The 17,671-nt window shown below is 35.4% G+C and overlaps 1 protein-coding gene across 1 annotated transcript; it reads left to right on the plus strand.

The window, feature by feature from the left end:
- Nucleotides 1–6,597: 6,597 nt before the first annotated feature.
- Nucleotides 6,598–17,275, plus strand: LOC133851343 (mitochondrial Rho GTPase 1-like). Its single transcript, XM_062287716.1, has 15 exons — nucleotides 6,598–6,757; nucleotides 7,132–7,357; nucleotides 8,223–8,355; nucleotides 8,658–8,807; nucleotides 10,095–10,271; nucleotides 10,449–10,700; nucleotides 11,904–11,972; nucleotides 12,147–12,202; nucleotides 13,500–13,581; nucleotides 13,868–14,079; nucleotides 14,177–14,246; nucleotides 14,860–14,972; nucleotides 15,554–15,704; nucleotides 16,669–16,855; nucleotides 17,023–17,275. The coding sequence occupies exons 2-15, from the start codon at nucleotides 7,140–7,142 to the stop codon at nucleotides 17,094–17,096; spliced, it is 1,944 nt and encodes a 647-aa protein (XP_062143700.1). The 5' UTR covers nucleotides 6,598–6,757; nucleotides 7,132–7,139; the 3' UTR covers nucleotides 17,097–17,275.
- Nucleotides 17,276–17,671: the final 396 nt, after the last annotated feature.

Below are 17,671 nucleotides of genomic sequence, written 5' to 3' on the forward strand. Positions count from 1 at the left end.
TAACAGGAACACTCGACCAGTAAAGAGAAAAGGTGGCCCTTGTTCATGGCCAAGATGAAGAGGAGAGAGTCACCTTCAAGAGAAATGGAGCAGCAGCCAAAGGAAGCAGCCAGGCAAGATTGCTAACAGGACAAGTGAGGCCTCACCGAATGAAGCTTCAAAGAAAGGAAGTTGCTGTGTACGGGCTGCCAAAGATCCAGCCTTTGTAATTACTGAGAGCACTGCAGAGTAACACTGAAAAGAGACGCAACGTCAAATTAAAATTAACCTTAAAGAAAAAAGACTCATGCTGTGCACCAATCAGCTCTCAACCTTAAAAACACCAAGGGGTGAGGGGACCAATGGAGAGGAAAGGTGTGAGAGTTTGCACAGGCCTTCATATGCTTTTTTAACAGAGCCAAGAATGGCTTAAATGCAGGTCTGCAGAGGTTCTAACTGGACTTGGTTTCACATTTTAGTAGATCCAACTTCATCTTGAGCGGCCTGCTTGAGCTTTTAGCCCAATTAGAATAACATTGGGCTACACTTGGTTTTGACTGCAAGCCTGCAACTGAAAACTTGGTTTGAGTTCAATTCACAGTTTCAAACCTTTAGCCAGACGAATTTGCTTGAGTTGGGAAACAAAAAATATATATATATATTAAATTTCATGTGCCAAAATAACTATATATATCATTTTGGCTAATTTGAAGGTGACACTTACGGACATAAATTTCCTCCAAAATTTATTGAATTTTTTTTTTTCAAACCCAATATATAAAAGTGTTATGTCTCCATTAGCATATGATAAGCACGTTATTTTTTGTAATTAGCATATGAAAAACATATTATTTTGAATATAGTTATTAGAAAGCATGTACTTTATAGACACGGTAGTTTTATAGATTAGGTTTAAATAAATTTTTTCAACCCAGTTTAAAGGAAATTTATGTAATGTAAAATTCCTTTAATTTTATAAATTATATAAAACTAACATCTTCATATGATATAGTTTTTTTAAATGTCCTTTAAATTGAATATATAACTTAATCTACTTTGACTATGAAATAACCAAATATAAAATATTACTTGTTTTCTTTTAAAGAGTCTCTACAAACGCACCTGTAAGGTTGTCTAGACCAGTTTTTACAAGGTTGTTGAAACAATTTCCGATTAGATGTCAAGAGCTTTAGAGAGTAATGGTAGTCTCCTTCAAACTGTTAAAACAGTTTCCGATTAGGCGTCAAGAGCTTTAAAGAGTAATGGTAGTATCATTTTGCAAAATAAGAAAGTCGGTGAGTGTACTTGTTGTCTTAAGTCAATTCTCTAATATAACAAGAGTATTGCTTTGATAACAATAATTTCAGCTAGAGAATAATTGGAGGTTTGATCTGTATTTATATTGAAGGGTTGAGACGACTCATCTCTAGAAATGAGGGAAAATGTCTCTCTGATCGTGGCCCCGGAACGTGGGTCATCTCATGTCCTGAAACGTGTGCTTTCTGATAATCCAAAATGTGTGCATCCATGTCCAGATTGGGAACAGCTTCGCGGAACATGGCCTGAGTATCTAAGACACGCTCGGATATCTTGGATTTTCACGACTTCTCACATATGACTTGAAATGGGTTGGGCCTTGCTTGAATTAGGCTTGGTTGACTGGCCTTCTTGTTTTAAGATTGTGAGGCTCACTATTGATTGTGGGTGAGTTTTAGTTGGACTTTCAGGCCCACTTGCTATCTGTTAGGGACACTTTGGATTTTGAGCATTGTGGAGTTAGACCTATCCGGGTTGAGTGCACTGACTGCTGTGGGTTTACTCAGGTCGGATAAACCGGCTGAGCCAAAAACTTTGTGATGGGCCTGTTGGGCCTTGGGGATGATAATTTACCCAACAAATGTGCATATGTCAAAATAAGATTTTCGACCAACAAGAAAGTGAAATTTCGAGGGGATTTTAAGGTATCAAATTATTTTCTTTTGCAATTATTTTGGGATATGTTGTGTTTTTGTGAATGAGGACAATTTCAAGAGAAATTTTATGTCAGTTGAAGTTGAATTTAGAAAGTTACGTGGCCCCCTGCCAGCCCCATATCTAAGAAAATTATTAAAAAGGATTTTGTAATCTTTAAATTTGCTAGAAAAAATAAAAAATAAATTAGGTATTGTATTTTTTTTTTAAACAGCCTGGTCCTCCTAAATATTGAATTTATAGTTTCATCCCTCATGATTGATGAGGATGTCTAAAAAACCGTATGTTCAAATTTAATGGAATTGTTTGATAAAGTTAATAGGAATGCTTGGCTATACACTCACATCTCACTCTTATCACATTACTGTCTACATAAACCAATAATGTGAGAGATAGTAAAGAGAGTGTAGTGGAACATTGATTTTTTTAACAATATTATTGGTTCGTATAGATAAGGGTGAGATAGGAGTGTGATGAGAGTGTATAACCAAACATTTCTCAAAGGTTAATTATCCTCATGCGCCGCTGTCCGGCATCTTTGGCTTTTTCTCTCACTGCCAGCAGCTTGTTTGGGTGTTTTTTTGCCTGTGTTTTTCTCTTGTTTTTCTAGTCTCAGCTTGCTTGTGTTTGAATCAAATTTTATGGGAATATCTGTTGGCTAATTGCTAGATCAACCATCTTTCTTTAAAGAATGAGCGTTATTGTAAGAGAGGCTCAAATGTCCTTATTGTAAAATTTGTATTTCTGCTTAGGCAACTATTTTACTAAGCCAGATCCTTCTGGTTTAGATAGTTAGGAGGTCTTGTCCCTTATTTTCAAGTTGTAAGCCTATGGACTGTTTGCAATATTAATGAAAGCACATGCTATTTTGTTAAAAAAAAAATTATCACATTAGGCAATGATTTTTTGATATGTTACAACCCAAATGTTAAGGTCAACTACTGATTGAGCTTGAACTTTTAAGGGTTAATTACATTTTTTTTCCCTCGAATTATCACTTATTTACAAGTTATCCTATGAACTATACCACTTGTCACACTCAACCACATATAATTACTATTTTGTTACCAAAGTAAAAAATAAAAACCTCATTGCTAGAGAATTTGATTAAATCAGACAAAACATGCGTTTTTAGAGTAAAAAGACGGAAATATCATCAAATAAAAAAAATTCAAAAACTAAATAAAATTATAAAAACTTCAAACCTTTTCTTTAAAAAAAAGAAAAGGTTAAAAAAAAAAACATTGGTCGTCGTCGAACCACCCAAAGTTCTGTCAAATATGGGTTTGAAACCGGTTCCAAATTTCATATTTGGTTAATGACAAGAAAAATGATATTTACACAACATTATTGTGCACCAATCACCCTTCTACAAAACCCGAAACACGATTGCTGGAATGTCTCTTTATTTATATTTTACTGAAACATTTTTCCCCTCAATTAGGAATAATAACATTTTACAAAACCTATTTTTCTGCTTGGATTAGGAATTATCAGTTCTCATTTGCATATAAATTGGGACTTCATCGCTGTTCTTCGGTCACTGCAGTAGAGAAAAAAAGAAAGAGGGTGAACATGGCGTCCTAAATTTCAAGGGTTTGCCATGTTCGAACTCAGGACCTTTGGCTCTGATACCATGTTAAATCACCACTTGTCCCAAAAGCTTAAGCTGATAGGAAGAGGTAAATTTAATCACTTAATCAATACTTTAATAGTATGAAGAAGAAAAATCTAAGGAATTACAATCTCCGAAATTAATGAGGTGGCTCCCGCGCGGTGTTGGGGTGGTCATTAGTTTCGGGTAGGGTTGGCAATTCGGGTTCACGGGTCTAGTCGTGTCAACCCGACTGACCCGATTACATAAACGGGTATGGCACGAGCCCGACCCGATTATTAATCGGGGCTGTGACACGCGACCCGTTTAATAATCGGGTAACCCAAATACGACTAATAAGCGTGTCACCCATTTACCCGATACGACCCGGCCCGACACGACATCAATTTCACTGTTTTCACATGTTTCAACCTTCAATTTTAGTTTTTACCTTCAATTTTTTTTTAATCGGGTTATAATCGTGTTGGCGGGTCAACCCGCGTAATCGGGTTATAATCGTGTTGGTGGGTCAACCCGCGTAATCGGGTTATAATCGTGTTAGCGGGTCAACTCGCGTAATCGGGTTATAATCGAGTTGGCGCGGGTTGACCCGCCAAACACGATTATAATCGGGTCAACCCGATTATAACCCAAACCCGGTTTTTTCGTGCTGGGCTCGCGGATCGTGTCAAAAATTGTCAATCCTAATTTCCGGGGGTGGCAGAGCCACTTGAACCACTCCAACTTTTATTTTTATTTTTTATTTCAGTTTTTCATTTTAGAATTTAGATTTATCAAATATATTCAATTTAAATTCATCTCCCAAAACATTTGTTTTGTTTTTCACTTTTGTTTTATATTCTCTAAACCATCCAAGCATAATTTTATTTTTTTAAAAAAATTCCATTAGTATTCACAATTTTGAATACAATAAAAACTAATAAAAAATAATGCAAAAACATCACATACTCAAATGTACAATTATTGTCCATTTAATTTTTTAACTTATCATTGAATTTATGGACCCACATAAGAAATGTGCAAGAGAATAAAATCACATTTTTTTGGGATTAGGATCCCCACAATTAGAGATTCTCAAATTATAGAATTTAGGCCGTTTATAGGCATGAAAATGCTTAGAAAATGCCACAAATTAAAAATGAAGCATGTTATCGAAGTAGTCATAAAGAATTGGATCAGGATCTTCTACAATTATTTGCCTAAATTTGAGAGAATTCGGGCAATGATTGTGAGATACCACTTATGAGACCCACCTGACCGGATAAGTGATTGAGGAACCCAACTTTTATTTGGTCAGGTGGTTCCATAAGTGGTATCTCACAATCACCTGCCAGAATTTGACACAATTCGGACAAATAATTGTATAGGATCCTAATCCAAAAGAATTGCCCTCTCAAAATACACTTTATTTACTTTTGCAAAGACGTTTCTTGTTCGTAAACTCAAAAGACAATTTTTGTTCAAAGTTTTTTTACAACATAGAGAGCAATAGCTTGATGAAAATATATTTAATTATCAACTGTAACATGCCATCCTTTTAATAGGTGAGGTTTTTCAAGGGTTTTGACGTCTAGAAATGGCCTAAATTTCGTAATTTGAGAATCTACATTTTTTTTAGAATTGTAGGGAGTCATGATCCAATTTCTTGTCCATCTATTTTTTAAATTTATCATTGAATTCCGTGAAATCTATAAGTTTAATGGTAAATTTACATATCTCTTGTACGGAAAATAAATGTACACGATAATGAAACCAAACTTTTATGAGCTTGATATCACAATTAATGTTATTTTTAAAGATTATGGACAATTTACTTATATTTTTAGGAGATTTTATTCCTTAGGGGGACTTTCATACTTTTAGCCGGAGTCTTATTTTTTTTTTTTGTTAAGAAATATTTATTTTAGTGCATTTAATAATATACATAATACTATTTTTTAATACAAATTTTAAATAATGTGACAATATGTTATATATTAAATTTATAAAATTTAATTTGAAGTATAAAATAACTTCTCATTATTCGTAGAGTATCTATGAGTCCAATGGAAAAGAAAACACAAACCTTTATTCTTCTTATTCTCTTTTTTTTTTTTTCTTTTTTTTTTCTTCATTTTTTGTCCCTTCAGATTAACGACTTTATTTAAATCTACATCATAAGCAGTAAAAACTGACACGTGCCCATGCATAATAAAAAAATTAAAAAACTTAAAAAAAAGATTGAAAACTTAAAAAAAAAAAAAGAAAATAGAAATTTGGTATGGGGTGGTTCAAACCGATCCTGGAATGGCTAGGTCATAAATGAAGTACTATTTAATCATATGAGACAAAAAAATAAAGTCATTAAACTATATGAGGTCAGGCGTATTTAACAAAATAAAAAATAAAAAATAAAAAGGGATACCACATTAAGGAGGTGTGAGAAATGACAAAAATTAGTTACAAACTGGTTTGTAGCAATTAGCTATAAATCAGTCTAATAAAATGATATGCGTTTTAAAAGCATGTGAGGAGTACATGTTTTTTTATTGAAAAAATATTTTTCCACAATACTTAGGTACACAATATTTGTACACTATGACTCATTGGTGAAACTCATACACGTGAGACCTACATGAATGGGTCCTAAGAAGTGTTTGATACACAATAAGACACATTGGTAGGACCTATGCATGTGGATCCTACATGTATAAGCCCTACCAATGAGTTTTGACGTGTAAATGTTGTGCACCAAAGTGTGGTACAGCAAATATATATATATATATATATATATATTTTTTTTTTATTACTGTTATTAAAAAAATATATAAAAAGTATATGCTATAAAAAAAAAAAATATATTTTTTAAGACACGTTTCATTTTATTAAACTGATTTGTTAATATGTTACGTGTGAAATATATATGAAATACGTAAGAGAATTGTTTTTCATTTTGACAAAGCGTGGTAAATGTCAAAATTCCAACGCAGACAGATACCAAAATTTCGTGCAGCCAAGTACAAACACACCCTCCTCTAAATCCCAGCCGTGCGATCAAAACTGTACAGTGATCTGTTTCGTATCTTTTAAGTTTCGCTCAGTCTGAAGCTTCCTTGTATTTGGATTTCCCAAACGCCTTCTCTGTAGCCTACCACACCAGCGACAGCTAGGGTTTTCAGGTGGTCTTCTTCAAGCTCCACCAGAACAAGCAAGGTAGCAATAATCTTCCACCCCAGAGTCCTTGTTTTTTTTTACCTCCGTGTCATCACCTCCATCAGTCGTCAACCTCCTTAAACACTAGGAATTTTTTTTTTCCTTCTCTTCCTCTCTACTCATTCCCTCACTATTTTGACGGCCCAAACCCTTGCTATTCACTCTTTTTTTTTTCACCGCATCACTGACCACACCACCCTGAATCTCTTCCCAGAAGATTTTATTATTTGTTTGTTTTTTTTTTTAAGATTCTGATGCGCAAGCTCGTCACTGAATCTGATTTTTCGCCCTTGAAGCCTGTTATATTTACGTTTCTGCCACCGTATTTGCGCTAGGTTTTATAATTAGGGTTTTTTTGGGGTTTTGCTTTGCAGCGTCTACAATGGCGAAAGCTTCAGCTGGAGCTACAAACCCGTACGCCAAGTCCGGGGTGAGAATCGTGGTTGCCGGGGACCGAGGCACCGGGAAATCGAGCCTGGTTGTGACGGCGGCGGCCGAGAACTTCCCGACGAATGTGCCACCCGTGTTGCCGCCGACGAGGCTGCCCGAGGATTTCTTCCCCGACCGTGTGCCCATCACGATCATCGACACTTCGTCTCGGTATGCTCTGGTTGGTTGCTTAGAAAGTGTAGGACAAGAGAAGAAAAGAAAGGCGTAATTATGATGTTGAATTGTAAATGTTGCCTTATATCATAGTGTGGGATTCAGTTTATTCTTGCTTTATTCGAAATCTCTGTTTGGTTACTGAGAAGAAAAGAAACTAGGATCTCAACTGAGACTAGATTTTCGTTATTTGTGCATGGGAAAATGGTCACAACTGCAAGAAATTGTAGCTCAGTTTTAGTTTCTCATTTCAGAAAGCAAACATTATATGTTAACTCTCTCTTGTGATGTAGAAATAAATTGTTATAATCAATTTATGTTATTTTACTTTTATTTGTGTATGATGTAGGAGAGAATGTGAAAATGGGTTAGAAAGGCTAAAAATCTAAGTGGTACTTTTTTCATTGGTTGGTCACTGAGAAAATTAGCTTAAGCTAGAGTTTGGAGCCGAGTCCTAATCAAATTTTGGGCTTAAGCTAGAGTTTGGAGTAGCGAAGAGGGTTTGAGGCATATTCAGAAGTGGATATCTCGTGGGCCTCCTAATGAAACTATCAGTTTTCAGAAAACAAAAAGCATAGAGTAGAGAAGTCAAAAGGTTTACTACTTGTTGCTGAAAAAATGCAGAAAAGAAAATTAAGCTAGTTTTCTGAATTGTTATTTGTGCCATTAGAAAAGTATAGCTTCTATTTGACTGTCTCTGGTACAGTTAGCTTGTTGGAAGCACAGAAAGCGTAGAACTTTCAGCTTCTTGCTTTTTGGATGACGAAGAAAACAGTTATATCAATTATTTATTTATTATTGCGGCTATTGCACTAATTTTCCAGTTTAATATTGAATTTGATTGTTTGTTTTTCCTAATCAGTGTGGAGGATGATTATAAAGTTGCCGAAGAATTGAAGCGGGCTGATGCAGTTGTGTTTACTTATGCATGTGATGAACCTACATCACTTGAACGATTGAGTACTTTCTGGCTTCCAAAACTTCGTAAACTAGAGGTTTCTATCCTTCTTTATTATTTGTTATTTATGGGTGTCTTTGTTGGGTTTTTTTCCTTTGGGGGGGGGGGGGGGGGGGTTGGTGGTGGTGGGTGAGTGTGCTCCACTCCAAACACCCGAAAATATGGAAAATGTTCACATCGAAACAAGCAGAGTCTAGGCTTGACTATAAAATCATGCGTTGTATTGATTTGAGCCCTTTAGCTTTCTTGTGTTTCTGGGTTTTCAGCAATTGTTTCCCTTAGCAATATATGGGGCCACTGTGACTTGACTCTGTTTTTATGACTCAAATCTGTGAGCAGGTGAAAGTCCCAGTTATAGTGGTAGGTTGTAAGCTGGATTTGAGAGATGAGAACCAGCAGGTGAGCCTGGAGCAGGTGATGTCACCAATAATGCAACAATTTCGTGAGATTGAAACTTGCATTGAATGTTCAGCACTTAAACAAATTCAGGTATTGTTTATTGGCGCTCTTTTCTGGCTGCCTTCTTTTTCTCTTTTAGTGATTTTGTACGTGTGTTGTTGATTACCTTTGTGGTTCATACTTGTCAACTCTTTTACAATATCCTAGTCTTGCCGATGCATTGTTATAACACTACATTTGTTTATTGTTAGAGAGATAGTAGCAGAGCCTCATTATGTTTGAATTCCAGCACTTATGATTCATTTTTGGTATTTGGTATTTGGTAAAATATATTTTTTGATAAGTAAATCAATCTTGTTATGAAGCGTAGAGGGGCGCAACTTAAGTACACAAGAAGTATAATATTTTTGAAGGTAAAACGTTTGGGGTCTTTAGGCAACTATAATTTGTTGTGTGTAACAAAAATGCCTGTGGAAACATTAGTTTTCTACTGAGCAACTGTTATTTCAGTTGCACATGGATATAATTTTTTTGATAAGTAAAATTTTATAGAAAAGCGTAAGGCGTCCCTACGTACACAGGAAGTATACACAAGAGAGCCAAAGCTGACCCGAAAAAATCCGAACAAAAACCCACAGAAAGCCCCCACAGTTGCACATGGATATAATTATAATACTATACTAAAATGACGCCAAATACTATTTTCTGATTTTCTTGAGTTTTTTTTCTGATGCCCATGGCTTAAGAGTTACATGGTTACAATAGGTTTGAACATGGACCGGCTTCTTAAATCAAATAGAAGCCATATTAAATAAGAACAATTGGCTACTTTCTTTCTGTTGTTCTTTTTAAAAGAGATTGAACTTGAGAATTTGACCTAAAGATTCGGTATTGAAGATATCAAGACATTCTGAACTAGTCTGATCTTTATAAATTGATTTTTTCTTCTTCTGCGAAATCTGGTTTGAGATCAAGTAGCAATAATTTATATTGATTATGTAATTTTAATTATGTGCACTGCTGCCCCCCCCCCCCCCCCCAAGGATAAGATCCTGGCTTGGACACTGTAGCGGCATCTGATAGGTTCTATATGTGCTATGCATAGCAGTCTTGTACTGTATACAGTTATGCCTGTGTATTATTTTCCCTTTTGGTGCGCCTCCTTACGTGGATTTTGTATAGTAATAGATTTGTTTTGATTGAAGTTTTACTTTGTGCATAAGGGACTCAGTTCAAGCTAGTGATTACTAGGATCTGATTTCGGTTTAATATATCCTGCATTTAGTTGGATGACTCTGATTATCTGAAGCAATGTTTGATTCTTGCATTCTCGTTCTAGTTTTTGGAGTTTAATGTTGAAATGTTTTAATTTTGTAGATCCCTGAAGTTTTCTACTATGCACAAAAAGCTGTGCTTCATCCAACAGGTCCACTATTTGATCAGGAAACACAGACTTTGAGGCCCAGATGTGTTCGAGCCTTGAAGCGGATATTTATTCTTTGTGACCATGATAGGGACGGTGCCCTCAGTGATGCAGAGTTGAATGATTTTCAGGTTTCTTTTGCTTCCTTGTTTGCAAATTTTGTCCTGAATTGAGTTTTATGTCCAAGTATGCTGTTCCTGACAATTCAGGAATGATCTTGTAATACTTGCAAACAAGTTTCTCATCTATCCAAGTCATGGTATTTTCTTCTGAAGATAAATGAGGGATCTAATAATACTTGTAAACAGGTCAAATGTTTCAATGCTCCATTACAACCTTCTGAAATAGTAGGTGTTAAGAGGGTTGTCTCAGAAAAATTGCCTGAAGGAGTCAATGATCGTGGGCTTACTTTGACGGGTTTCCTCTTTCTTCATGCACTGTTCATAGAAAAAGGGCGTCTTGAGACAACATGGACTGTTCTAAGAAAATTTGGATACAACAATGATATCAAACTTGCCGAGGATCTCATCCCATCAACTTCCAAACGAGCTCCTGATCAGGTAACATATCGTTGGGGGAAATTACAATTACCATAATAGCAATGGCTTTACCTGAAATGATAATTGATTCATTATGTGCTGAAATAATCTATTTGTTTTAGGGAAGTGAAGGGAAGGTAGTGAAGTTTTTAATTATCTACTGCAAAGATTGTCATTGCACTGCCTTGTCAATTTTTATGATAATAATCCTTACTCAACTCAACTAAGCCTTAATTCCAACTAAAATTTGCTAGTACAAAATGATTTTCTGAGAAGTGGTAAGAACCCTTTCAAAACATGTTTTTTTTTTGCAGGTGGTGCTAATGTGAACCTTTATATTCATATTGATTGATAAGTGTATGTGAATCCTTATGCTAACTTAATAATTGCAGCAATGTCATGTAATTTCTAGGGATGAGTTTTAGCTGTCACTATGCTAGTGCTGTTCATTAACTACATTTATGCACTAGGCCCTTTTTTAAGGAATATGATTTGTCAGCCTGTTTTCATAGTTGTAGATGGGCTGAATTTGGTGTTACCCTTCTTTCTAGTGATGGCAAATGGTTGACATGGCTTCAGCTGGGGCTGGGCTGGGCTTCAAATCATGCTGTGATGCATGCTATTGGTTTGACCTTGAGTTCTCTGTGTTTTAATTGTATACTAGGATCCCACTTGGAAAAACTTTTGGAGGCTTGGGCTTGCTCCAAACCTATTTTAGCTTGCTTCAGAGTGGTTTCCCCTGTGGAGAGTGTTAAATTTGATTTCTATGATCAATATAAAGCCTTAGTTCTCTCTGTCTGTCTACTTGTGAGTAAATGTTTGTTGGACTTGGATCTTGAAATGAAATTAATTGTCAAGTATGGCCAAGCTGGTCGATTAGTGATTAGGCTGAGCCCTACCTTAAATAAAATGTGTCTCCTGAATCTGGTTGTTCAGCATTGGTATCCAGGATTTTTCTTCATGCGTAAGGCTTGGTATGAGGTAGACAGGTCCTAAATTTCCCACCACGATCCCCTCATCTGCATGAAGTTTGATGTTATATTAAACACCACTCAATTCGGATTTGATATATAACACGTGCGCGCGCACACAGTATTATGTATTAATATACAAATCATATATTACCCCACCCATTCAAAACCCTGCAAATTAAACTGTTGCATTTTCTTCTTTAGTCATACAATGTTTGTTTAAAATGCTTACTGTTGCTTCTCATTTGTGTAGACTGTGGAGCTGACAAATGAAGCCATTGAGTATCTGAAGGGAATCTTTGAATTGTATTGTATCAGTCCTGTATGTGTTATTCTGTGCTCTATGAGTACTTGGTTTCCAATTTCGTTGTTAATAAGCTTGTAATATAATTTCTGTAATCAGTATTTTCTGTGATAGACTACAGTTCAAGTAGCTAAATAGTTTATCAAGTTCTTACCTCTTAAAATCGTGATCAATGTTTGTTTTCCCTAGTAGGATGGGGAGCTGGGACCTCATGAAATTGGTGATATATTTTCTACTGCTGCGGAAAGGTATTTTTGGTTTTCATTAATATCTTTTTATATTATCTGGCTTGTTTTATTCATAAAAAAATAAATTATCTGGCTTGTTTTACTTTGTCACAACTCTTATGTTTCTTTGCTGTGAGAAATCCTGTTTTCCTCCATGTTCACTTTGATCAATCTGCATGGCTTTCCATCCTTTGGTTTATCTTTATCAAGCGGTTCAGCATGATAATCCTCGTCAATTTTGCTACCAATGCATCTTATGGCAATTTTAGGTCATTATTGGTCATAGTAGCTTCACAATGTTTAAAGATGGGCAAGGTAGTTACCTTATTATTTCATGGCTTGGTTATTTGTTGAAGTGTCAATCAGCTAGAGACCACGCCTCATGAAGTGGAGGTCACTAGTTCGAATTTCTTCTTCCTCCTCCTTTTGGGGACAAAAAATTACTTATTAAAAAAAAGTGATGGTGCGTGGCTAACAATACTTATTAGGTACCTTGCATATATGCAAGAGGCCTTATTTATTAACATGCATATGCAGACAATCTGCCCATCTGTTGTGTCGATAATGTCTTTTGGTGTCTTTGTTTAAATCTTTTTTGTTTTTTCTTTTTTATAATGGAAATTTCGAAATTTCACAAAATATTTAGTTTTTGAATTTGATGTATCAATATATTAATGTTTGGAACCTGGTTGCTGCGGTATTATTTTCATTTTTTGGCAAAAATAAATACAATGTTTCTTTACGTTTTTCATGAATGGTAAGAAAAATTTTATTTATTTTTTGTCATGTAGAGTTGTTTTAAATTTTTATTTTTTATTTTCTATTTTTTATTATATGTATTTATTTGCAATTACTTGGTCTTTTCATAGCTTTTGGTGAAAATCTAATTATTGTTTAAAATTCCATCAGTTGGGAAGTTTGTCATCTCACAAGTGAGCGAGTAGGAGTGGGTAATTTGGTTTCGTCTGTAAATTTAGGCTTCTTGTCAATACTTATTATTTTATGGTGCTCTCTTCCTGTTGCTTTTCTTATTTTTTAATTATAAGCTGTGTTCTTCAGTCTCTCTTTCAATCTGCTATAATGCTGACATTGACATGTCCATGCATATTATCTGTGGGACTGCATTCCCCCCCCCACCCTTTTTCCCCCTCTTCTCATCCTCGTCCTTTCCCTCTTCCTTGAGCCTCTTGTGAGGTTTTGTAATATTTAATGCGATTTTTGGTCTAGATTTATTCCAAGTGTTTAATTCATTTTTTTCTTAAGAACTAGAATGATTAGCCACAAAAGTGTTTGATGTTTGACGTACTTCTTTTGCCAGTCCTTGGGAGAGACAGCCATACGTCGATGTTGCACAGAAAAATGCATTTGGAGGGTTATCTCTTGATGCCTTTTTGTCAATGGTATGCGTTTCACACTTGTCATTCTTTTGCCTCCCTCTTTCCCACCCCCCCTTTTTCATTTTCCGAGCAGGGGTTTGGAATTTTTTAAAATCAGTCTAACAACTAATTAAGATCTCAATCTGGCTATCTTACACTTCTATTAATATGTAAAGTTTTACATTTATGCTATATACACATTTTTCAGCTTTTAACATGTTTATAAATATTCAATCTTCTTAAACAATTGTGATTCTTCTTTTCTCTGGTAACCCGTGCTTAAGTTTGTGAGAAATATGTGTGGTTGCAGTGGGCCTTTATGACATTTCTAGACCCAGCTTGGAGCATGGAAAATATGATATATGTCGGTTATCCTGGTGATCCTTTATCTGCATTCCGCGTGACTAGAAAAAGGCGTTTGGATCGGAAGAAGCAACATACAGACAGAAATGTTTTCCAGTGTTTTGTGTTTGGGCCCAAGAAGGCTGGAAAGTCTGCATTGTTGAATTCTTTTATTGGAAGGTGTTTGAAGTCGTCTTTTTAAATCTGATACTTCCCGTTAATTTAGTTTTGTGACCAAGTAATATAACATTTGTTGTTGATGAATTGGGAAATGCAGGTATTTTTCTGATAAATATACTTCATCCGCTGAAGAGCATTATGCAGTGAATGTTGTTGATGAACCTAGGGTGAGCACTATTACATCATGCACCTTGAAATTCCTGTTGAACACATGCTATGTGTGGGCGTTGGTCTTATCAAATAAAATCTATGCTAATACTTGCTGTGCATTCTGTAGAAGTTGCAATAAGGTTTTGTCCTTGTGTAGATACAGATGAACCTAGATTCTGAGTTATGTTAATCCATAATTTGTTTGCTTTAAGTATTTGAACGTGTGTACTCAGGCTGATGGTGGCTCTTTGTCTGTCCATTTTTATAGGTAGTATGTAAATTTCTTATAAACTTTTTTAGAAGGCAAGAGAATAGCATTTCTGTAGCTTTAATTAATTGATGGCTGATTTGTGGATTCTATTTTTCAAAGAATCCTTTTCGTTGTTGTTTCTTGAGGCAGGGCCGACATGAAATCATTGGTTTTGTCTCCAGGTAACCTCCAATCCATATCCAATTGGAGTTTGCGGTTTAGTTTATCACTAGTTGGGAATTTATTTTTTGTTTTTCCACTTCTCTGATGTTTGTTATTTCTTTTCTGTAAATCAAAATGCTCTGCCAGTTGCTGTAATTGCTAATCTTGTTCATATCCGATCCCTTTGTCTGAGTAATTGTTTGTTATTTTCTTCACAGGGGACAAAAAAGACCCTTATATTGAGAGAGATACCTGAAGACGGAGTTGGTAAACTGCTGTCAGATAAAGAATCTTTGGCTGCTTGTGACGTAGCAGTGTTTGTGCATGACAGGTAAATAAAAGGCTCTTATTGTTATTGTATTTAACTATAGCATGAATCACAGTGACACTTGTTTGTTAAATTAGTGTTTAACTTTCTCACTTTCCAACTTCGGCTTTTTCTTCTCTAATTTGGTTTGGCTTTTTTGAGCTTGATATTTCGATGTAGAGTCATATATTAATATTAGTCTTTTTTATATTGATTTAGGGGTGTCTGTTAATATTACTAGCAACCTTGTGGTGCCTTTAGTCAAGGGTTGCAAAGTATATGGATGAGAAAGGCAGAAAGCTGTAGCTTATTCTTTTTATCCCTCCTCTTTTTTTAACTTCCATAGGAAATTTCACTTATTTTTATGCTGCCTGTAGGCACATGAGAGAGGTCTTAATGAAATAGCCTTTTAACTTCTCTGCATGCTAGGCTCATGCATGTTGTGGGTTTTGACTGTCACTTTGGAAGCTACTAATTTTATTGACAAATGAACTTAAGACTGCTTTAAACATGATTACAATATGTATATTGTATAACATGTACTATTTTCACAGTTGCATTTGTATGTTGGAGTTTCTGAGGATTGATACATTTTACTTTTACAGTTCTAATGCATTTTCATGGGAGAGAGCAACTGAGTTGCTGGTCGAAGTTGCTAGTCATGGTGAAGATACCGGCTTTGAGGTGCCTTGCCTCATTGTGGCAGCTAAAGATGACCTGGACTCATTTCCCATGGCCATACAAAATTCTACTAGGGTATTTATCTTTTTCAGTGACTATAATATCATGCATGTTCTATTATGCGAGCTCCATTGTCCACAAATTATTTTTAATGTGTTTAGTTGTTTGCTTGGTCCAAACATAATGGCTTCTATAGTTCGCTTGTTGGCGTTCCAGTGCTTGTTCATGTAGGTTTTTTCCTTAGTGGTAATAATACTAAATTTGTTAGGCAAACTCCTTAAACCAATTTGATTAATATTAGTTGCAACTCGCAACTTGACATACATGGAGAAGATTTTTCCCAGTTCTAGATTTGGTACAAAAATATTACAAAGGTTTACATGACAGATATGAATAAAGGCAAGATTACCTAAAATCACAGTTCTCAACTGTATAAACAATAAACAAAATTAGCACTCTCCAAATTTCAATGAACAGGTCCATATGCAGAAAGTACATTCCAGTGTTTGTTCACTAGTAAAATCTGCCTTCTGCTTTTGCTAGTAATTTGGCAGGAAAAATTGGTCAGACACTTTAGCTGAATGGTGAAGTTCCAAAACTTGGACAAGGTGGCCTAAATTCAACGTTTTGGGAAAAGTACCATGGGTTATAAAAATATATATATATATATATATATGATTGAATAAACTTCATAAAATCTATTCGAGTAATATTAGTTTCAACTTGCAACTTGAGATACTTGGACAACATTTTACCTATTTCAGGCATTCAATGGGTTTGGTTGAAAAAAATGATATATAAATATTTAGATATGTTCATGTGGTTTTGTGCATAACTATGAAAATACATGTACTTATGGACTGTTTATCTTTTGCTTCATGTTGAGTGATATTAAATATGATGGTGATGATTATGAGAGTAATATTGTTGTCAGCTGACGTTTAATTGTTTGCAGTATTTTGTTATCTTGTATATGTTAATAATGTCCCTTTGGCCCTAAACTGTCTTACATATTATCAATGCAATTTTGCTTTTTTAGGTTAGTCAGGACATGGGAATAGAGGCTCCCATACCTATCAGTACGAAGTTGGGTGATCTCAATAATATATTCCGTAGGATCGTAAGTGCTGCAGAACACCCTCATTTGAGCATTCCTGAAACTGAAGCTGGGAGAAGCCGCAAGCAATACCACAGACTTATAAACCGCTCACTTATGGTCTTTTCGGGTATGTTATGTTCATCTTTTGGGTTTATAGAAGTCCTTGAATTTGTTGGCTTCTTGTTTCTAATGGATGATCATTTTTGCTGTGACAATCAAGCTAGAGTTTTGTTTCTCTTTGAGCTAATTGTTTTTGTTCGTATGCCTCTAAATCATTTTGTACCTTAATGACAGTTGGTGCTGCGGTGGCAATTGTTGGATTGGCAGCCTACCGTGTCTATGCAGCAAGGAGGAATTCTTCCAGTTAAGGGATGAAAGTTTGCACATCAATCAGCTTAGTTTAGCTCTTCCTCTCATCGTATTTACGGTTGGGTTGTGCTACGTTTTGTTGTCTTCAAAAACCACCTTGTTGGGTTTTTGAGACAAGTTCCATTTGTAGAGAAGTTGCAACCGAAAATTAAATCATGCCCCTGATCATTTTCTGTCCCTTGTATAATTGTAGTACTAAGAAGGCTAAATCTGGCCTTCACTTCTGGTGTTGCTTGTTGGATTATCTTCCCCCCACCCAACATTAGGCTTTTTCAAAGTAGTGTACGAAATATATACAATGGAATTATGAGAAGTTTTGCAAATATAAGGTTAGGAAAACTCAAACATCCTTTGAGAGAGCAATCATCCTTAGACCTCTGTTGGGAATAATCTTGTTTGATTTAGAGTCGCCAAATTGCATCTTTGGGTTTCATGGTCGTCTATTAGTGGTGAATTGTGGAAGTGACAACCAAAACAAGGAAATAAGAATCAAACAGCATTCTTGTAGAAGTAGAATTAATGCATATTACAAAACCAGAAACAGGCAGCGATGCATTAATTTGTTTGTGTTTTG

The sequence above is a fragment of the Alnus glutinosa genome, chromosome 12 (genome assembly GCF_958979055.1).
Source record: "Alnus glutinosa chromosome 12, dhAlnGlut1.1, whole genome shotgun sequence".
NCBI classification, from domain to species: domain Eukaryota; kingdom Viridiplantae; phylum Streptophyta; class Magnoliopsida; order Fagales; family Betulaceae; genus Alnus; species Alnus glutinosa.

What these genes read in the sequence shown, in the direction of transcription:
- LOC133851343 (XM_062287716.1), top strand. Translation starts at nt 7,140, where the DNA reads ATGGCGAAAGCTTCAGCTGGAGCTACAAACCCGTACGCCAAGTCCGGG. An exon ending in CCAAACGAGCTCCTGATCAG is followed by an intron (nt 10,701 to 11,903) that starts GTAACATATCGT and finishes TCATTTGTGTAG; the next exon opens with ACTGTGGAGCTGACAAATGA. An exon ending in TTGATGCCTTTTTGTCAATG is followed by an intron (nt 13,582 to 13,867) that starts GTATGCGTTTCA and finishes GTGTGGTTGCAG; the next exon opens with TGGGCCTTTATGACATTTCT.